The sequence below is a fragment of the Mus caroli genome, unplaced genomic scaffold (assembly GCF_978045245.1).
Source record: "Mus caroli unplaced genomic scaffold, Mus_caroli_1 scaffold_2, whole genome shotgun sequence".
Classification (NCBI taxonomy): Eukaryota; Metazoa; Chordata; class Mammalia; order Rodentia; family Muridae; genus Mus; species Mus caroli.
Window position 1 is genome coordinate 45289532 of NW_028227257.1, and position 22443 is coordinate 45311974.

Genomic DNA, 22443 nt, shown 5'->3' on the forward strand with positions numbered 1-22443 from the left:
CCATTTCACTGCAAGTAGCAATAGTCAGGAACAGATTCATTTTAATACATGTATTTTAAAAGTCTATAATTTTTTTTAAAAAATTATCTTTTAAAAGGCTGCATTATCTAGATTTATCATTAATCTAGTTTTATCTGTTTGGGCAAGGCTGCTCCAGAAGTGTGTGCATGCAGAGAGCTTTTAAATTGTCCTTCCCTCCAGTCGCCATGGTCCACTCCACAATTCTTGGATATTTTTGTTAACATGAAATGGGGGATGGGTTTATTTAGCCAATGGCCACGTTTCCCTTTAGAGAAACAGCAAGCAGTCGGTTAAACAGCATTGGGTCATCTGTATTATTTTCAGCCAGTCAGTCAGCAGGAAGAGCAGGCCGTTGCCTTGGGAAACTGCAGGCGGTTGCTTTGGCAACCCCCTTTCCACAGTGCGTTGGGGGCGTGGCCAGGGTGGCTGGGCGTGGCCTTGCCAGGCGGGCAGATAAGAGGCTGAGGGAGGCGCGGCAGGCGTGGCTGGGAGCGCGGCGCAGAGGCGGGTTGGCCTCTCCTCAGACCTCTGTGAAGGCGGTTGCTTGGGGTGAGAAGCCCAGCCAGTGCTCCCCGCCCTCAGAGAGCCGAGCTACCTCACAGGCGCCACCATGACAGGCGGCTTCTGCGTCCCGGTACTCCTGGCCGCCTGGCTCGCGGCGGCAGCGGCCGAGGGTCTCGAGCAGGCCGCGCTGCCGGCCGAGGAGAGCCGTGTGCAGCCCATGACCGCCTCCAACTGGACGCTGGTGATGGAGGGCGAGTGGATGCTGAAATTGTGAGTGTCCCCACCCTCCCCGCACGTCGCTTCGTCCTCGCGGTGCCCGTCGTCCTAACCCGGGCTAGACCCGGGCCGCGACGTCCCTGCTTGCCAGCACCTGCGGCGGCGGGCTGCGGCCTTCGCACTGAGCATGCGCACATTGCCTGCCCTGCGCTGTCAGGCTGCGGATGAAGAAGCAAAGCCTGCATCCTTAGCCGCTTTCACCATTGCATTAGGCCAGAAGTGTTTTAGAAGTGGAGGAGGCAGTTCACCAGGGGGAGGAGTCGGACAGGGGGAAGAAAACCATAAGTCCTCAGAGGTATAGCCATATTAGAAAAGGAGCAGCTATTCAGGGATGCATACAGCTAGGTAAGGTGTGTTGAAATAAACCATTGCAACAGGGAAGGAAGACCAGTTTGTGTGAAATACTACTTTTCCTTTGGAAGACCTTGAGATGTCATTGTGGGGCAAAAGCATAAACACGGGTGGCTAAATTAAAAAAGAAATTAAATTCCGACGCCATAATTTTTAGAGGTAGGACTTTTGAGTCAGTATCATAATTGGATTGCGCCAATGGCATAAAGGGAAATAAGTCTGTAAGTGGTGCGTAGTGCCATGCGTGAAGGTTACGTGAAGCTGTCAGGACAAAGGGAAGGGATTTATGTTGATTGTAATATGAAATTAATACCAGGGAAGGGGACAGTCATCTGAAAAGGCTCATAGACTCATGGGCATCCAGGGAAAATGAAAAAATGTCTGGGAACATAATTTATGAGACCACATTACCATAGCAGGTGGTCTCAGGTAATACAGATTTATCACTACCATTTGGTAATTAATTTTATGTTGAGGATATAGATATTCTCAAAATTGTATTTTTTAAAAAAATTATCCAAGGGCACATTTGGAATTCTTCAGTTCAGATTGTAAGTGGATGCCTGAAATCAGAGTAAAAAATATGTAAATTAAAGAACATAATGGGTACTTATCCCCTCAAACTATGGAGATATCTAGACCTCAAAATGCAGTACTCCAGTTAAATCATCAGATCAGTAAAACTATAAGGCTATGGATATGAATAACCTATTTGGATGGAAATGAGGGCCTATTTTATTTGAGAGAAATGTCTTTTTCTTTTTTTTGAGAGGGTATCACTATGTATTTCTGGCTAGATTGGATCTGGCTGTGTAGACCTGAGTGGCCTCCAAGTCACAGAAATCAGCCTGTCACTGCCTCTTGAGTGCTAGAGTTAAAAACAGTAAGCTTTATGTTAGCACTGCCAAGCTGGCAGTATTTCAGAGCTTTGAGAAACAGCTTTTGTCAGCTATTTCTATAGATAATGCTATCATTTCAAAGTTCCTTATTCAGGTGTTTATCTAGATGGTTTTCCAGTTAGACTAAGTGGTTTTATGTGAAGTGTAAAAGCAGTCCCAGTGAAAAGGCCTCAGATCTGCTACTAACTCCTTAGTGGGTCCTTTTTTTTTTTTTATTTCTTTGCTTTTTTTAAGGAAAAGAAATAAGAACAATAAAACTGAGATGATTGTAAGTCCCAGTAAGCTTCCAATTTAGTGCTAACTAACAACTACTGTATGGTTCCTATTTTATTGTTTTAAAATGCCCCAACCTAGATAGTTATAATCCATTCCTGGGACTTGGTATGTGTCTAGCTGCATTTTGTACACACACACACACACACACACACACACACACATATGTAAAATGGTTTCTTCTTTCTCTTTTTTAAAGCATTTTGTCTTAAAAGAATTGGTAGGCAGGAAGTGAGGATGGAAAGGGAGGAACTTAAACTATTACATTCTGTTTCTCTCTGGATACCAGAAACTGGTTCAGAAGAGCTACTGTGCCTCCTGTCTTTTTGTTTGTTTGTTTGTTTTTGTTTTTTTTTTTTTGTTTTGTTTTAATCTATTTTCCTGTGTTACTGGATTATATTCCTCATTCTTTAGAAAACTCCAAAACTTCTATTTGTATTCCCATAACCACTATAGGCCTACTCTAAATACATTTTGGAGAGTTCTTTCAAAATAGCTACTCCAGAATGTGTAGAAGAGAGAAGCCACACAAGCATAAGGACCTGAGTTCAGCTCCCTTACGACCATGTAGAAACAAGATACAGTTAACCACGTCTCTCTCTAATTCTGACTCTGGGGAGCTGGAGGCAGGAGAACCTCTGATAGTTGTTTCTCAGCTACCCTATTCAACAGGTCAGCTGTAGGCTTAGTGACAGATCCTGGTTCAAAAAAAATAAGGTGGAGAGCAATTGAGGAAGACACCCAGTGTTGACCTTTGACCTATACACATGTACACACATGCATGTATATGTATAACCACATACAAACTTGCATACACACACACACACACACACATACACACACTAATATTTCATGTATTACACATGCTTATATGACCTCTCAAGTCAGTGCCTTTTCAGATGGTCTGGTTATATTTCGAGATTATTAGGACTACAGATAAAATGTATATGTTTTCTGTAAAGAAGTGAGTTAGAAAGCTTTGTGATCGTATTGGTAAAATTTTGACATCATTTTAAATTCTTATTCTTCACTTGCTCATATACACTCCCATTCTTTGGGACAAGCTCTTGTGTTACAGTTCATGCCTACATTGGTATTTGCTCTTAAATATTAGCAATGTTTGGTGATTTGAGACATGAAAAACTATTACAAAATTTAATTAGTGAAGTTTTCTTTGTATTTTTTAAAAAATCAATGTTTGTGGTCCTTGGACTTGAATTTTCAGTTTTGAAAATTATTCTGTTTGAGAAATACCAGTTAAAATGAATTTGTGATAATATGTTATATTTATTTTGAAACATTTTTACAAAGCTGCAAAATGACTTTATTACTATTTGAATTTCTTTCATTTTAGGTTTTTTTAATGTACTCTCCTTCCCTCTCATTTATTTTTATGTATTATTTTATAGTGTTATTTCCCATTTCTTCTCTCTCACTGCAATTAGTTGCTATCCTTAAACACTTTCTGATGCTATCTTTTCTTTATGTTGGTTTATATATACTACCTTTCATTTAATTCCTAACTTTTTTGTGTTTTTTAACGCTTATCTCCTCTTATGTCACATGATTTAGGGATTTGAACCTCAGGTCTGCATGCTTATACAACAGTGCTCTTACCCAGTAAGCTGTATCTCCCTAGTCCTTGTTTTTTTTTTTTTTTTTTTTTTTTTTTAAGGCTGTGAAAAATATCGTCACCTTCTCTTACTCAGTGTTAGATTCTTCTTGTATACCATTTTCCTGCTTAGATTGAAACATTTGTTAATCCTCTCTTGGCTGGTTGTTCTCCTTAGGTCTTAGCACAGATGTTTCTTTCTCAGCAGGCTCTTATGAGATATCATTGCCCATTTCTAACTGAACAGTACATGTAAAAAGCAGAGTTATGGCTTTAAGGCCCAGATTCTTAATGTTTTCAGTTTTAAAAAGTATTGAGTAGTTCTTTTTTCTTTGGAAAAGTTAAGAACTTATCAAGTATATACTTGGAAACATACTAGCGGACCCAGTAGTGATAGGTCTCTGGCCTCTGCCTATCATTTCTGTAGACTTGAGAGATCTGAAATTGGCTTGGCTAGTAACGGCACATCCTTGAATGTTATTTTACTTTGGGTGCTGGGAACATATTTGCCTCAAAGATCAAAGCTAGAGGATAAAACTAAATTCATTTATTTTTAAAAAATTACATGGAGGAAATGTATGTTGAGATTATTTTGAAAATATTCCCAATTTTTAAATAGAATTAATATTTGTATATAAAATCATGAAGGGAGATAATACACTTTTGTGTTTCTATGTCAAATAACTTTGGAAAGCTTGCTTTTATTCTCCTCTTTAGTTAAGAATTTATCTTTGAATGTTCTGTTAATTTTGTTTATAGATTTTACTCCACATATTTTGTGTTGATTAGTTCTTCTGGTTTTACAGTTATGCTCCATGGTGTCCATCCTGCCAGCAGACTGATTCTGAATGGGAGACTTTTGCAAAGAATGGAGAAACACTTCAGATCAGTGTGGGAAAGGTGGATGTCATTCAAGAACCAGGTACTGTAAATGTGGTCTACAGATGGGAATGTTTAGCAGCTACTTACTTAGACATGTTCATGTATGTAGAAGATTTGCCAAGTAGGATGGTGAACATTCCAGCTAGAAGCAGTAGATTACATTTTGATGTATTTGTGTCTGTGTATGTGGGTCTTTACAGATTTATATACATGTATACATACAGATACACACATATGTTTGTTATTATTACTATTTGTTGATACAATAAGTTGTAAATATCATGATAGTTCACCCATCGTGTTTTTAGCATTGTTAACTCTGGTTTCCCATGTTTTTTTTTAATAGTTTTTTTTTTTTTTTTTGAATTGTGATCCAGTCAAGTTTCATAACTTGAATTTTGTTGTTTTTAGTTTCTCACAACTTGGAATTATCCTCTCTTTTTAATGGCATTAATACACTTAAGAGAACAGTCCATGATGTACAGATATTTTCTTATGGTAATAACTTATTTTCCTGTTTTCTATAAACTGGAAGCTTGCTGTAGAGATGTGATTCGGTTCAGGTTACAGAAGAGTACTCCACAGGTAGTGCTGTGACTTCATGTTGCATTTCATCGGAAGGCTCTGAGTGGCACCATTTGTGAAATTAAGCTTGAGCACTTAGCAACACTAAATACATTAAATATGAAGAAACACCTCCCCCCTTCTCTTTGTGATGTTCTTGTTTTAATAGATACATCATTTGGGGTTTTAGACTGGTAGCTTCCTGAGTCATTCCATGTGACTATGTTAGCTATAATTTATAAATATCAAGAATTACTTTTTCCTTCATTGTGAAATATGAAGTAATTTTAAATTCTGAAAAGATAAATTATGTTACTATTTTTAGTTTAAAAATAACTATTATACATAAAAACACAAGTTGGGTTATATAAAACATATATGTTTTCAATTTTTAGTAGTATTCTTTTGTGTTAGAATTCTATTTTTAGCTACTGCATCCATTTATAAGAGGAACAAACTACCACAATTTGTTTTCATGTTTTAGTAGATGGTGTTCAGTGTAAACTTGAGTTAGACCCACTAGACATAATTTATGATGGATTTCTTTAAAATGTAGCTATCCTATTCACATTTTAGTCCTTAGTATCTCCTTGTGAGTTCAGTATGGTTTAAATTAGATAAATAGCTTAGTGGTAGATTAATGATTCTAATGTTTAATTTAATAGGTTTCCATCTAAAATGTAGAATTTTTGCTATTTTTTTCCATTGCATGTAGATCAAGAATAAAGAAAAATGTGTTATGAAGTATTTTAAAAATGCTTATTTCTGCCACATTGTTTTATGTAAATGTAAACTGACAGCCGTTGAAATACTTACCAAAGAAGGAAAAATAACTCTCCCTTGTGGCATCCATAATAGTAAAGAAACCATTGTCTGATGTTTTAAGACACATTTTAAGGGAAAACTCTTAAGATTCCTTAAAAATTTTTTAGATTTTATGAGTATGAATAGTTTGATTACACGTACATCTGTGCATCATGTACATGCCTGGTACCCTTGGAGGTCAGAAGAGGCATCAGATCCACTGAAATTGGATTAGAGATGTTTATGGGCTATGATGGGGGTGCCAGGAGTTGAACCTAGGTCTTCTGCAAGAGCAACACATGCTCTAAACCACTGAGCCATCTCTCCAGACCCATCTATGATTCTTTTAAATTATAAAAACTTAACTGCAATTACGAAATCAAAAATTGCTGGAGAGGCTAGAGAAATGACTTAGTTAAGAGTACTTATTGCTCTCGCAGAGGACCAGTCAGTTCCAGCTTCAAATGGTGGCTCCCAACTGTCCATGTCTCCAGTTCCACAGTAGCTCCAGTTGTAGGGAATGTAGTAAATATAGACACACCTTAGTCAGTGCAACTGTATTTTGTTATATTCACAAAACAACATATCACCTGAAAATGGGTTTTTCAAAACATGTCTCTATCTTTAAGTGATACATGATTGTATGATACTGGCTATGGTCTTTTCAAGTTTATAATTTTACTTTCAATTACTAGTTTAATGCTTTTACTAGGGCTTAGAAATAATCCTGGATATTTGAGTTTAGGGACAAATGATTTAGAAATGGCTAAAAAAGACATATATAACTCTTATTCAGCTTACATTCTAATGAAGGGAATAAATAATAATAAAAACAAAGGGGGAAAACAGATAAAAGTATCTAGCTCGCTCCTTCCTTTCTTCCTTTGTTCATTTGTTTCTTTTTTTTTTTAAGATATAAAGGGCAAGGAAGGTCTGCTTATTAACAGGAAGAGATCTTGATAAAGGGAGACAGCAGACTTCATCAGTCTTTGAGGGAAGAATGTTCCAGGCAGAGCAAATACCATGTGCCAGTTGGACTACCTTGAAAAATAGTATGGCCAGTGGGCTGAGTATAGCCAGGAACCAAAGTACTCTTGTCGGCCATGGCACCAAGTGTGCATTTACAAAGTATACTTGCAAGGATGGTGCTAGAGGATTTGAGTAGATACTTGGCATGACTTATATTTTAAAAGAATTCCTTTAGTTGATATGTGAAAAAAATGGTAGGGCTCAGAAATGGAAACAGGTAATAAGTATACTTGAGAGATTAGTTCAGTAAGCAAGTGTTAAGAACATGATGAATTAGAAGCCATAATGATTAAATTTTTGGATTTGAGACTAGAATTTCTTGATAGATGAGTTATAAGATGTTTTGAGAAGATAAGTGTGAAGGATCAGGTTTGGGGCAGAGAAAAAATCTTTACCAGGTATATATCTGTCAGAATTTATATACAAAGAACTCAAAAAACAAAACAATGACAAAAAAACCCAACTAAACACACACACACACACACACACACACACACACGGGTTGGAGAGGAGAGAGAGAGAGGGAGATAGACACAGAGAGAGAGAGAGACAGACAGAGACAGAGACAGCAGTCAATAGGTGGGGTATGGAACTAAATAGTTTTCAAAAAGAAAAAGAAAAGAAACACAATGGCTGAGAAGCAGTTTTAAAAGCATTCAACATCTTTAGTCACTAGAGAAATGCAACTACTTTAACATTTCATTTTAATTCCTCATACTGCCTGAGATCAAAACAACAAATGATCCTGAATGCTGGCACGGCACGGGAAAGGAGGTACTTACTCCCTGCTGATGGAATGCAAACCTGTGTACCTACTGTCAGCATGGATTTCAAAGGACTAGAACTAGATTTAGCACATAATGTAGCTACACCACGTGGGCATGTAACCAGAGGACTCTGCCTTACTATAGAGATACTTGCTTATTCATGTTCATTGCTGTTCAATAGTAGAGTAGTCAGGAACTTGAAAAAGCCTAGTGTCTATCAACTGATGTAGAGAGGACATCTTGCCTGAAATCATTCTTAATACTTTATACAAAATCAATATTCTGACTGAGCAATTAAAATAATACCACCCATGTGAATATCACTAGATATTTTTATATAAAATTTGTATTTGTTTCAGATCTCCATTTGTGTACTCTTTTATCTAGGCTGACTTACCCTCAGGAGTTGATTGCACTTGCCTTTGCATATCACAGTACAGCTCCTGACATTATCTTATCCTTCCTGGAAGCTTTTAGTTCCTCTTTAAAATGTGTTTTAGATAAATTTTATGATATGGAATTAAAATCTTACATATTCTGGATTAATATGCTACATTTTATTTTTATCTAAATTAAACTCAAAATTCTGTGGCAGTGTTTTGGTTAAATTGTTCCCATTAGAAATTATCTTGAGCCAGGCGGTGGTGGCGCACGCCTTTAATCCTAGCACTTGGGAGGCAGAGGCAGGCGGATTTCTGAGTTCGAGGCCAGCCTGGTCTACAGAGTGAGTTCCAGGACAGCCAGGACTATACAGGGAAACCCTGTCTCAAAAAAACAACAACAACAAAAAATCTTGAAAACTAATAACTTGAAGTGGCCTCACATAAAAAGATTTATGTCCTTTTTAATGCTTTGCTGCAGTATTATTTTAAAGCAGAAGTTACAGTAGAAAAGGCATGGAAGACTATGTCCAAACTTTGTTTTCTCTTTGCAGGTTTAGGAGTGTACTTCCTTTTGTAATTCCTTTCCTTTTCCTTTTCCTTTTCCTTTTCCTCTCCCCCTCTCCCCCTCTCCCCCTCTCCCCCTCTCCCCCTCTCCCCCTCTCCCTCTTCCCCTCTCCCCCTCTCCTTTTCTTCCTCTCTCCCTCTCCCTCTTCCCCTCTCCCCCTCTCCTTTTCTTCCTCTCTCCCTCTCCCTCTTCTCTTCTTCCTTCCTTCCTTCCTTCCTTCCTTCCTTCCTTCCTTCCTTCCTTCCATCTTTCCTTTTTCCTGAGAGGGTGGTGTCAGTGGAGAGTGGTATTGGGGATTGAACCCAGATAGAAAACCACTGCATGAGCTGTATCTCCAGTCCTCCTTCTAAATTTCACATTTTAATTCTGAGAGAACAGAGAAGTTTTGCTCTAGGGGTAGATTAGGCAACCTCTTCCTAAGGTACCAATGACTAATCAGAATTGGATTCCACCAGAGTTTATTCTAAAGGAGTACTAGGTTTATAGGCTTTCTTAAAGATCATGGGTATATTAGTTAAGAGTTTCTATTGCTGTGCTCAATCACCAAGGCAAAAGAGACTTGGGGAGGAAAGGGCTTATTTTATCTTATAGCTTATAAGTCTATCACTCATGGAAGGTAGAACAAGAACTAGAGCAGAAGCTATGGAGGGGTGCTGCTTGCAGATTTGCTTCATAGCTTGTTCAGCCTACTTTCTTAAAGCACCATGGACTATCAACACAGGTACCAGCACAGTGAGGTTAGTTCACCTCCCATATCAATTATTAAAACAAACAAACAAACACAAAAACACCACAGATTTGTCCATAGGCTAGTTTTGCAGGGGTATTTTTTTCACCTGAGGTTCCCTCTTTTAAAATGATTGCAGTTTTTTAAAATTGACATAAAAGTAGCCAGCACAATGAGTTAAGGCAGCCACATTGGGAAGGTCTGCACTTCTGCATGGTTGGTAACTTCGTTATGACTGTACTTCCCCAGGATCACATTCAAGCAGGCAGAGTTGCATATAACCTGTTGTGGGTGTTGTGGGAAGTGGCTGGATCCAAGCTTCTCCCAGCCCCTCCTTCCATGGAGGAATATCAACAGTCAACAAGCAGTTTGGCATGGCAGATAGTTATACACTTCACTCAAGCTTTTCCTTTGGTTCTTAATTTTTTTTTCTGCCATTCTCTTCCACAAGGTTCTCTGAGCCTTGGAAGGGGTGACATAGATGTCTGACAATTCCTCTCCAACTTCAGTGAGGCATTGAACCCCAGGATCTCTGTTAGTCCCCCTATCTTAGAGCATGAGTTTTGGCAAGTCTTGGGTGGTATTACTCCTCCTAAAAAATATAAGCAAGGAAAAGTTTGAAAGATGGGAAATGAAAACACTGAGTCAAGTAATAACTTGATTGTATACATGACACAAATGTTAGGCAGTACCTTAGCTGGTACATATTTATTTAACAAAGAAATAGCATCTGCTTCTTCACTAGGGCCTATGACTTCCTTGGCCACACAGGTTTTTGTCTAGGTTTCAAGTATCAGATATGAATTTCTACCCGTGGATCAGGCCTTAAGTCCAATCAGAACACTTGTTCTGTCTGTAACTACTTGTGTCACTATTTTAGGGTCTGGCACATATTGTGTGATACTTTGTCATGAAGCATGAAGAATTCACAGCTGAAAAAGACTATGCTAGTTACAGACTGTAAAAACTGTTCTGCAGGGAAGTGAACACTCTGTCTCAGTACTAGCCTTACTTCTCCAAGTCCTAAAGTATAAACTATGGTGATGCTATCTTACCATTGAGTTGTTTTACCATTCAGTTCTGGAATGAAATCAATAACAATGGCAGTAGCCTAGGAAGCTTCTGGGGTCTCTATGCCTGATGCTTCTTAGGAGATAACTCACCCTACCACTAGGATTTCCAACTAATGACCTTATGGTTTCTAGCAGCTTCATTTTCATGCTCTCATACTTGGCAGAGTGTTTATCATGCAGGCATGGCACTCCATTGCACTTATAAGAATGCCGGCCTAGGATATCCCCTTATGGATATCTCCTGCTCAGAGGGCCTCAAACCTTAGTGAGATACTTCTCTAACCTTCACACTGCCTATGCCACTACCACTTTTGCAAAGGGCACATCGGCCACATGCCACATGAAAATTGTTAAAATAGCCTCTGTAAATGCTCCAACCTCTGAACAGTATAGGTTCAGCTGTCTTACTATCCCTATCAGGAGCAATGGTGTTGCTTTTTCCAAACTCAAGTCTGATTTGGTCATAGTCTGCTGACTACATTAATGTGTCAGAATTGTTACCCTAGGTAGGACTAGGAAACTTCTACCCTTTGTCGCCTTCTAAGATCCAAATGACCAAAGTTTGATTCTGCAAAAGTTCACCATGGGAGAACTAATATCAGGCTTCTTTACAGAACAAGTTTACAGGCAAGTGTGGATATCCCTAAAGCAGCCACACTAGATGGTCTACCCCAATAAGGATGATGACTCCCTCATTACTGTATAGATGGGGTCTATTTCCTTAGTCTTTCCTTGCCTATATACTCTAGCCCTTCCCTAAGGCCTATGCAGTTAGGGCAGAATTCCATATAACTGGGGGGAGTGAATGGCTATTCCACCCCTCATTCTGTGAGGAAGCATAAGTAAGTCAGCAAGCCCAGCTAGGGTAGGAAGTATTATGTAAATACAGATTTATTTTATAAAAATAATGAAAACAGATTGTCAGTGCTTCAGTGTATCAAATTTCAAGTGACCCAAGAGATAGAAAATTCAAACAGATGATTTACATAGATGCTTGATTTTTGTTGGTATTGTTCAGCAAGAGAGGTAGGTAGAAATAATAAGTGTTAAAAGAATGTATGTTATTTTCTCCTGATACGTTCTTTCTCTACACTAAGTACAGGTACCCTTCTAAATATAATTGATTTGGAAGTTACATTTATAGGATAGAGAGGTTTTTGCAGTCATTGTGAGTCGAGTTTGATGCATTTTGTTGTTTGTATAATGTCTCTATCAGGCCATGATTGTGATGAGTGAAAATCTTTCCCTCTGTGAGAACACGACCTACTTTCCTCATCTGAGTTATCTTCAGGAACTACCAGGGTTCTTCAAAGAAGTTTCTTAGTAACTGTTTGCTGAGTGAGGGAGGCCTTTATTCTGTTTACCTTTACATATAGATAGTGACATCATATGTGCTTTATGTTTAGTAAAGAGTTGCGAAAACAATGAAAATAAGTATGATTCATGTACAATACTTGGAAATTTTATAAATACACAAAATTATGTAAAATAATTAGGACATTAAACCTTTTAAAATATTCATTAATGGAATGGAATAGTACAAGTATCTTTATATTATTTTATTTTCCATTTTATGAGATAGGGCATCACTTTAGTTTTAGACTGGAATGAAACTTGATATATAGACTAGTCAGTCATTCCTCAGATTTGTAGTGCTGGGATTACCAGTCTCACTGGGCCTGGCTTACATTTTAAACTCGTTTGTTTGTTTGTTTGTTTGTTTGCTTGCTTGCTTGTTTTTTCTGAGACAGGGATTCTCTATGTAATAAACCCTGGCTGTCCTGGGGCCTCAAACCCACAGAGATTACCTGCCTCTGCCTACCAAGTGCTGGGATTAAAGGCTTGCTCTACCATGCCTGGCCTACTTATTTTTGTTTTTAAATGTTCTTTATAGTTTTAAAAAATTATTCTAAGGGACTCTCATATATCTATATGATGAGATATCCCATCTTCCCTTGGATTCCCCCAGTTCCTCAACATGTCCTGCTTTCAACTACGTGTACCTGTCTTTCTTTTATTCTTCTTTTCTGTCTTGCTTAGTAACTTACTAAGTTTACTTATTGCTACCCATATGTGTATGGATGTGAGGCCATCTACTGTAGTATGGACTGTGGAAAGAATTTATAATTCTAACAAGCCCATATAAAAGTCACACAGTCTAGGTATTTTATTCACAAGCTATAAGCCTACTACATTGGGCAGGCTTAGTGCTATACTAACTTATTCTCCAGCTATAAAGTCTTTTGTTACTTGCTGTTTCTCTTGGCCATGCAGTCCTGGTCTGCAGGGGCTTCCTTCACCTGCTTCTTCCTTCTCTTCCCTGTACCTGCAACCTCTCACTCGAACCTCTAGTACCACCTTTTTTTTCCTCCACTGCCCTATCCCAGGCTCTAGGAGGAAGGCTCACATAGGATCACTTTATGTTTGTGAGGAGATGAAGGTTAGGGGGAGCCACATCTTGAAAAACCAGTATTTAGCATTAGAATTCAAACAGCATCAAACCAACTCAGTACATTTCTCCCCCCCCCCCCTTTTTCTAAGTAAAAAAGCTCTTTTATAATAGTAAACAACATACAGTAGAAACAATTACAAGAGTTACAATCACAATGTCCAGTCCATTTATTTTTGGCAACCGTAAGTGTATTATCAGTTAATATATCTTGATGAGTTCAGACTTCTGTATTTAAATCATTTCTTCTCTAACTTGCATTACCATCCTAAAAACATATTAGACCTAGAACATCTTCTTAAATCCTAAACATCTTAAGCTTATCTAAGACTATATCTATCTAGTCTTCAACACTACCAGAGATGTAAGATTGAATAAATATTATCTGAGTATGCAGAAAGCACAGGGACACAGTTTCTAAAAATTCATAGAAAGGATAAAGTCAGCTGACTACTTGGACCGTCCTCAATATTCTCTATGATGCTGGAGTGTAGCAGGAAATATTAAAAAACTGGATGGCTTGTTCCCCCACTACGCCCAGCCCCGACAACCACCTCAGTTCCAACACTGGCTCCACCAGGCTCTTCTCTCTAGCCTGCTCCCACAGCACCTGGTCTCTCAGTACCCGATTGCTCTGGTTCACTTGTCCCTGGAGCTTCTAGTTCTTTCTCAGCCATAAACCCCTGTAGTTGGCAGTCCCACATCCCAGTAACCAGATAGAACTGTCAACCTCATGGTTAGATATCGCAATATCCAGTAACCTGGTAAAATCAAAACTCTTAAAACTTATAGTTAACCAGTCAGATTTATATAGCAAGCTCTCACTGCACAAGATGCCTACACAATAAATACAAGCTACCCACCTAGATTAGACAAATTATCCCAATATTCTAACCTTTATGATATTATAACTACCTGTGGCTGGTTAAAGCCAAGCTGGTTCACATCTGCCTCCATCTTGGCCATCCTCTCACTCCCGAGACACTCTGTCTCTGCAACTCTTACCTCCACCTCCCTTTTCCCTGTCCAACCACAGGTCTCCTGCTGTGCTAATATTTTACTGTGATTGGACAGGGAAAATCCTGACACGTTGGAGAAGCTATCTTCAGCCTTCTGGCCCAGAATATCTGATAGACCTTTTGTAAAGCAGGGATTATGATGAACTTGCTCACCCCGTATTGGCAGAGGTTGGCAGTCAGCCTCCTTGGATCCATTTGCCCTTTTTGAACAACAGTCTGCCTGCCTACGAAGTTAGGGCATTTTCTTTGCCTAGTGGCTAGCTTGCCACAATTGAAGCAATGCCATGTGGAGGCTTTTGATGCTCACCATCTTCTTTGAAGTATAATGGGGTGCTGGCAGGTGTTGACATGCCTCAGTGTCAAAAAGCCCTTAAGTTAAGAAAAACATCTTTAAATGCTGTATTCTATGAGTCTCCAGATTATTGAGGACCATCGATGTATTCATAGCACATCTGAACAAGGAAACATTGCCTGTCTCCAGCAACCTGTTTTCTGTATAACTCAGGTATTCATATGGAATAACAAAAAACATAGGATAGTGAAAACTGTTCTAAACAATAAAAGAACTTCTGGTGGAATGACCATCCCCAACCTCAAGCTGTACTGCAGAGCAATTGTGATAAAAACCTGCATGGAATTGGTTCTGTGGCAGGCAGGTAGATCAATGGAATAGAATTAAAGACCCAGAAATAAACCCACACACCTGATCTTTGATAAAGGAGCTAAAACCAGCCAGTGGAAAAAAGACATCATTTTCAACAAATGGTGTGGTTCAACTGGAGGTTAGCATGTAGAAGAATGTAAATTGATCCATTCTTATCTCCTTGTACAAAGCTCAAGTCCAAGTGGATCAAGGACCTCCACATAAAACCAGATACACTGAAACTAATAGAAAAGAAAGTGAGGAAGAGTCTCAAGCACATGGGTACAGGGGAAATTTTCCTGAACAGAATACCAATAGCTAAGATCAAGGATTGACAAATGGAACCTCATAAAATTGCAAAGCTTCTGTATGGCAAAGGACATTGTATGTAGGACAAACTGGCAACCAACAGATTGGGAAAAGATCTTTTCTTTTCAACCCTCTTCCTTACCGATGGATGGGAGAAAGAAAGAGAAAAGGAAGGGAAAGAGAAACGAAATTCCTGAATTTAACCTATTTCTTTACTTCCTATTCAAGGCCATAATTATTTGTAATCCCCTACATATGTATAATGCATAAAATACCAAAATTCTCCATCCCAATTTGAGGGACAGGGACAGTGATATTTTTATAATTGCTTCCTGTTGAATTGGGGTGAAGAATTCCTTTTTAGGGGCCCAAGAAAATTAGAAAAATGGTTAGCTGTAAGAAAGCTTTCAGTCCTTTCCCTAACTCCTCCATTGGGGTCGCCTTGCTCAGTCCAGTGGTTGGTTGTGAGCATCTGCCTCTGTATTTGTCAGGCTCTGGCAGAACCTCTCAGGAGACAGCTATACCAGGTTCCTGTCAGCAAGCACTTCTTGGCATCCACCATAGTGTCTGGGTTTGGTGTCTGTGTATGGGATGGATCCCCAGGTGGGGCTGTCTCTGGATGACCTTTCCTTCTGTTTCTGCTCCACACTTTGTCCCTGTATTTCCTTTAGACAGGAGCAATTCTGGGATAAAAATTTGGAGATGAGTTGTTAGCCCCATCCCCCAACAGGGGGGCCTTGCCTAATCTCTGGATATGGTCTCTACAGGTTCTCTCTCCCCTTTGCTGGGCATTTCTGCTCATGTCATCCCCATTGGATCCTGGCAGCCTCTTACTTTCCTGGCATCTTGGACTTTCTGGTGGCTATCTCCAGTTCCCCATCTTCCATTCCTACATGCCTCTGTTCAGTTTCCTGACCCTCTGTATATCATTTCTCCCTCCTCCCATACCTAATCCTGTCTCCCCCTTTTTCCCCCTCTCCCTCCTCTCTTCCTACTGAGTCCCTCCCTCCCTCCTCCTCCTGTGAGTATTTTGTTCCCCCTTCTAAGGACTGAAACATCCTGGGCAGACGTCATATAGACACCAAGAGAACACAACTGCCAGCCCAGGCTACTATACCCAGCAAAACTCTTAATTAACATAGATGGAGAAACCAAGATATTCCACGACAAAACCAAATTTACACAATATCTTTCCACAAATCCAGCCCTTCAAAGGATAATAGATTGAAAACTCCAACACAAGGAGGAAACTACACCCTAGAAAAAGCAAGAAAGTAATCTTTCTACAAAACCAAAAGAAGATAGCCACACAAACATAATTCCTCCTCTAACAACAAAAATAATAGGAAGCAACAGTCACTGATCCTTAATATCTCTTAAAGTTAAATGGACTCAAATCCCCAATAAAAAGACATAGACTAACAGACTGGATGTATAAACAGGACTCAGCATTTTGCTGCATACAAGAAATGCACCTCAGTGGCAAAGATAGGCACTACCTCAGAGTAAAAGGCTAGAAAACAATTTTCCAAGCAAATGGTCCCAAGAAACAAGCTGGAGTAGCCATTCTAATATCAAATAAAATCGACTTTCAACCAAAAGTTATCAAAAAAAAAAAAAGTCAAGGAGAGACAGTTCATACTCTTCAAAGGAACAGTCTACCAAGATGAACTCTCAGTTCTGAAGATGTATGCTCCAAATGCAAGGGCACCCGCATTCATTCAAGTAACTTTACTAAAGCTCAAAGCACACATTGCACCTCACACAATAATAGTGAGAGACTTCAACACCCAACTCTCATCAAGGGACAGATCATGGACACAGAAACTAAACAGAGACACGGTGAAACTAACAAGTTATGAACCAAATGGATTTAATAAATATGTATAGAACATCTCATTCTAAAACAAAAGAATATACCTTCTTTTTAGCACCTCATGGAACCTTTTCCAAAATTGACCATAAAATCAGTCACAAAACAGGCCTCAACAGATACAAATCAGTCTTTTCAGAAGCTAAGGTAGTTGCTCATTGAGATACTTAACATGTGTTTATAGAACAGTGGACATATTTCAGTTTATCAAACTGTAAAATGAAACATGTCCGTTTTCCAAATTTCCTTTCTTTGGGTACCCTTAGGGTTACTTCCTATAGGTAATGGAGTTTGGATGTATAAAGAACAAGTAGGGCATTTCCTTACAATTGCCTTGGCTTGCTTCCAGGTGATAGAAAAGTCTTTTTTTAAACCTTTGCTGTTAACATTCTATTGTTTTTTTTTTTTTAATGAAATTCTGAAACCTCCAGTACACTTCATAACAATAGCTGATCAATTTCATTATTACCTTGTGTCAGAGAACCTGGCAGACTTATATGGAACTAATGTGTTATATACAATGAATGATTCTTACTTATGATCACTTGTTGTAGTTGCATAAACAGTGAAGTCAATTCAGAATCATTCTAAGTTTAGCAGTCTCTATATTCAAAACAACTCTCCATATTGAGTCAGATACTATATTAAGAGATTCTTGAAAAATCTAATACGGTAAGGACTGGATATAATTCTGACTTTTGAACTGATTTATAAGGACTCTGAACCACCTTATATCTTCTGGTTTATACCCTGCCTTTCCTGGTTTATTTACATAGTGTAAAATGTAGCGACTCCAGAAATTGAAGTTCTTTTTATTATACAAAGGAGAATCTAAAAGGGACCTCCTTCTCAATAAATAATACCCTGTTCTTTTTACGTTGACAGTTGGGGTAGTCAATACCTATAATTTGTTGAGTCTTCACTATCTTAGGGACTGTGTTATGTTCTTCACATAACTGTAGAATAATTAAGCATTAATATACCCATTATATAGATGAGACAGCTGGAACATAAAAAGGTTAAAAGATTATCTAAAGCCACAATAACTAGTAGGGAGATTATCTAAAGCCTCAACAACTAGTAGAGAAAATTAACTTGTATCTATTATATAATATATTCATTTAACTTTCATATAATCTCAGGTAAAACATAAACCAGAAAATTCTAGGGTAACATGTGAAACATGTCTCTGTCAGTGACTGGAAAGTATTAGGAAAGAAAAGTGACTAAAGTTTTTTCTTTTTAAGTCAAAAGATAATCAGTAAATGTAATTCAGTAATTCCAGTGATGTTTGTTCATATGGCCATAATAGCAGTCTTGATGCTACTTCCCAGCACTGGATACTTAAGTTACTTGGAGTTTAACTTTTAACTGTTTTTGTTTATGTTTTTCCTAGGTTTGAGTGGCCGCTTCTTTGTCACCACTCTCCCAGCATTTTTTCAGTAAGTTTTATTAAGTTTATTATCTTACAGAGACTAAAATTCAGCACTGCAGGAGGATATGTTAAGTAGGTACTAGTGAACCATGCTAATGAGAGGTGAAGGGAAAATGGCAAAAGCTCTTCCATGGATATAGCACTTGGGGTCATTCCAGATACTGGCCAAGCAGGTTCAATGGAGTCAGTTTCACCCCGCAGTACATTAGGAATGGAGAGGAAAGGGAATGTATAGACGCTTCCTGTGAATCCTGAGTAGGATTGGGCTGAGTAGGTGGGAGAAGGAAGGGTTAGAGGTAGATGTGAGATGTGTGCTTTGTTTTTGATCATAAAGTAGAAACTTGGATGACATGAGTTTGAAAATGTCAATACAATATTTGTTAATGTGATGACAGTGGCTATTTTGCTAGAAAAAATAAAAGTAATTGGTTGCAAGTTTGTTAGTAAATGAGTTGACTGATTAAAAATTACTGGAAATTTAGCTTATAGTTGCAGATTATACAGTGATGAAATAGAATTTTTTTTTAATGTCATGTGCTTTTCTTTTTTTTTCTTTTTTTCTTTTTTTTTATTATTTATTTATTTTTATTACGTATTTTCCTCAATTACATTTCCAATGCTATCCCAAAAGTCCCCCATACCACCCCCCCACTTCCCTACCCACCCATACCCATTCTTTTGGCCCTGGCATTCCCCTGTATTGGGGCATATAAAGTTTGCAAGTCCAATGGGCCTCTCTTTCCAGTGATGGCCGACTAGGCCATCTTTCGATACATATGCAGCTAGAGACAAGAGCTCCGGGGTACTGGTTAGTTCATCATGTTGTTCCAACTATAGGGTTGCAGATCCCTTTAGCTTCTTGGGTACTTTCTCTAGCTTCTCCATTGGGAGCCCTGTGATCCATCCAATAGCTGACAATGAGCATCCACTTCTGTGTTTGTTTGGGCCCGGTATAGTTTCACAAGAGAGAGCTATATCTGGGTCCTTTCAGCAAAATCTTGCTAGTGTATGCAATGGTGTCAGCGTTTGGAAGCTGATTATGGGATGGATCCCTGGATATGCTTTAAGTTTTAGAATTTCTAATTTGTATTAGATTAAAATAACACATGCCTTCTGGGTTAATGTCTGGGTACAGTATTTTCCTCATATGAGCTAATTTAAAATTCAAGCAGAATTTACATGTATGATAAATAATAATTCATTATTATTATGTAATTCCTATTTTGATTTATATAATTTCTGCTTAATTTTATAATTTATAGTGCAAAAGATGGGATATTCCGCCGTTACCGTGGTCCAGGAATCTATGAAGATTTACAGAATTACATATTAGAGAAGAAATGGCAATCAGTTGAGCCTCTCACTGGCTGGAAGTCCCCAGCCTCTCTAACGTAAGTTATCAATAGGTCTCATGTTAGTGTATAGACCTTACAAGTGTAGATTTTTCTTTGTAGTTCTTCTTATCTAAGACTGATTGACCCATGTAGTGTTTCTTGTTTTGTGACCCACATGTACGTCAAGTGGTTTTAGTGTACTGGGAATTGAATGGCTAGATTGGAGGGAGGTGTTACAGAAAACTTCTCCAACTTTTGCAGCAAACCATGCCAGCTGTTTCCTCTTTACAAAAGTGGTATTGAGTACTGGTTGCTATTATCTGGAAGGTCAATGTTTCTTGAGTTACAATACTCAGGGATTCTTGTGACTTATTTTGAACATGAAACTGGTATTTTTGGCTGTCTGGCACAATTTCCTGAGGATAGTTTTTGCTAATATCTAGGAAGGTAGGTAAGGCTGAACTGCATTCACTCATTCCTTATCTGGCTTTCATCTTGAATGGTCATTTTAGTAAGTAGTTCTAGTTTGCACATACATGTATAAGAAATATCCTTAATACCATGGAAACAATATATGTAATAGTTCGTCTAACACATGGCACATGTGTTAGTGCTTTGGAGATATGAAGTTTATCCTAAAATTAACTCACCTCTGGCATCATTTCATTCTACAAATAACTGGACACTGATTTTTATGTTAGACATTGTAAGAGCCAAGTATTTATGACTTCACTACATAGGCTTGCTTTCTCCACTCCTTTTATTAGAGAACTTAAAGCTAGTATGACAGATTGCAAAACAAACTAGAGGGATATGATCATTTGGATAGAGCTGTTAAAAATAGCAGCATATTTTCTATTATTAGGCTGGAAAAACAAGGGTCATGGGCCTACTTGAGGAGGTGTTAAGAAATGTAGCTCTGAAGGGAGAATTGTGGTGTGATTTCCAGGACAGGAGGAGCTGTGGCTCAGATAAGAGCAAGGCTGGCATAGTTGCAGGATGACTGTGGCCTACACAGAAGCCTCAGTGTGAGAAAGGACTTTGTGGAGTTCTTGGGTAGCAGCATGGTGGCAGAGTGGAGCACTCTGAAAGGATGGAGCAGAGCCTAAGTTGAGTAAGAGGTAGGCTGAAGATAGATTGTGCAAGATAGATTGTGCAGGTACTGTGACCACAGTCAGGAAAGGATTTAGTTAGTTATTTTCTATAAGTACCTTTGAAAAGAAATTGACTCTTAGGATGAAAGATTGGAGAGGACTATTGAAGAATAGTTGAAGAGCAAGCTGCACATCTGCTACTTATATGTAGGCAGCTAGGTCAAGCCCATATGTGCTCTTTGGTTGGTGGGTCAGTCTCTGGGAGCCCCAAAGGGTCCAGATTAGTTGACTCTTTTGGTCTTCTGTGGAGTTCCTATGCCCTCTGAATCCCCCAACTCTTCCACAAGACTGTCTGAACTCTGTTTGTTTGGCTGCGGGTCTCTGCATCTGTTTCAGTCAGCTGCTATGTAGAACCTCTCAGAGGGAAGTTATGCTAGGCTCCTGTGCAGCTTGGTTTTCATGCAGGACCCCAACAACTGGAGCTAGGCCTGTCCCTGACTCTGTTTGCCTTTGGTTACTGTTCCCCTAACTGGACCACCTTGTCTGGCCTCAGTGGGAGAGGAGGTGCTTAATCCTGCAGTGACTTGATGTGCCAGGGTAGTTTGGAACCCACAGGGGACCTCCCCCTTCTCAGAGGAAAAGGGGAGGTGGGGAGGGACTATATGAAGAGGTGATTTGGAGGAGAGGGGGTGTAAAGGGAATAAATAAACTAGTAGAAAAAAGAAAAAGAAAAGGTGAAGAGAAAGCAGCTAGAAGGTTTTTACAGTATCCAGCCAAAAGAAAGGCAGCTTGTATCAGGGGGTAATCAGTGGTGGAGATGGAGAAAATTAGTACATTTAAAGTTGATTTTGAAGGTGGAATTGGATAACATGAAGAGGGGCATTTACAAGAAAAAAAAAATCTCTGGGAGTCGAGTTTAATAATTGGTGAATCTTGTTATTTCCCACCATCAAGATTCTGCTAGACGTTGAAAAAAAAAAAAAAAAAGAGGCCATAATTTTGAGAGGAAGTAAGGGGACATGGTTTGTGATGGAGGTGGAGGGAGGAAAGGGAAGGGGAAGTGATAAACAGTTATATTTTAATTAAAATATTGAAAAACATCCTCTGCTAGATAGCTTTGGGGTATTTAAAATCAAGACTATGGCTTTCAGTCACCATTCTAGCATGGAGTGGAAAGGATTCATGCACCCTCACCTATAAATTGAGCTATGGATGGTACTGGACTTCTTTTTTGAAAGTGCGAGGCAGTTTTCCTAAGGGTGGCTTCTGGTATGTCAGCATCTCCACAGGGTGCCCCATACCTAGGAGTTTATGGATAACACTAATTGGAGTTGATAGGTTAGAAAAAAGAAGGAGGAGGAGGAAGTAAGATGATAATGACAACATGAAGCAAGGGAGCAGGGAGGTAGGGATGGATCTGGGAAGGGTTGAGGTGAATATGATCAAAATTTATTGTGTGAAATTCTCAAGGTCTTAATAAAAATTATTTAAAAAGGAAGAAGAAAAAAGATTGTTTGGCTTGGTAGAGATATAGACTTTGTAAAGCTGTTATGATGT

The 22443-nt window shown here is 38.8% G+C and overlaps 1 protein-coding gene across 1 annotated transcript in view; it reads left to right on the forward strand.

Annotated features, from left to right (window-relative positions):
• The first annotated feature begins 479 nt into the window (after positions 1–479).
• Tmx4 (thioredoxin related transmembrane protein 4) overlaps positions 480–22443 on the forward strand; it is a 40428-nt gene continuing 18464 nt past the window's right edge. Inside the window, exons 1-4 of the mRNA XM_021156434.3 lie at positions 480–795; positions 4743–4858; positions 18420–18465; positions 19721–19849. Coding sequence (XP_021012093.1) covers positions 632–795; positions 4743–4858; positions 18420–18465; positions 19721–19849 — 455 coding nt within the window. The 5' untranslated portion in view covers positions 480–631. The remainder of the gene's footprint in view (positions 796–4742; positions 4859–18419; positions 18466–19720; positions 19850–22443) is intronic.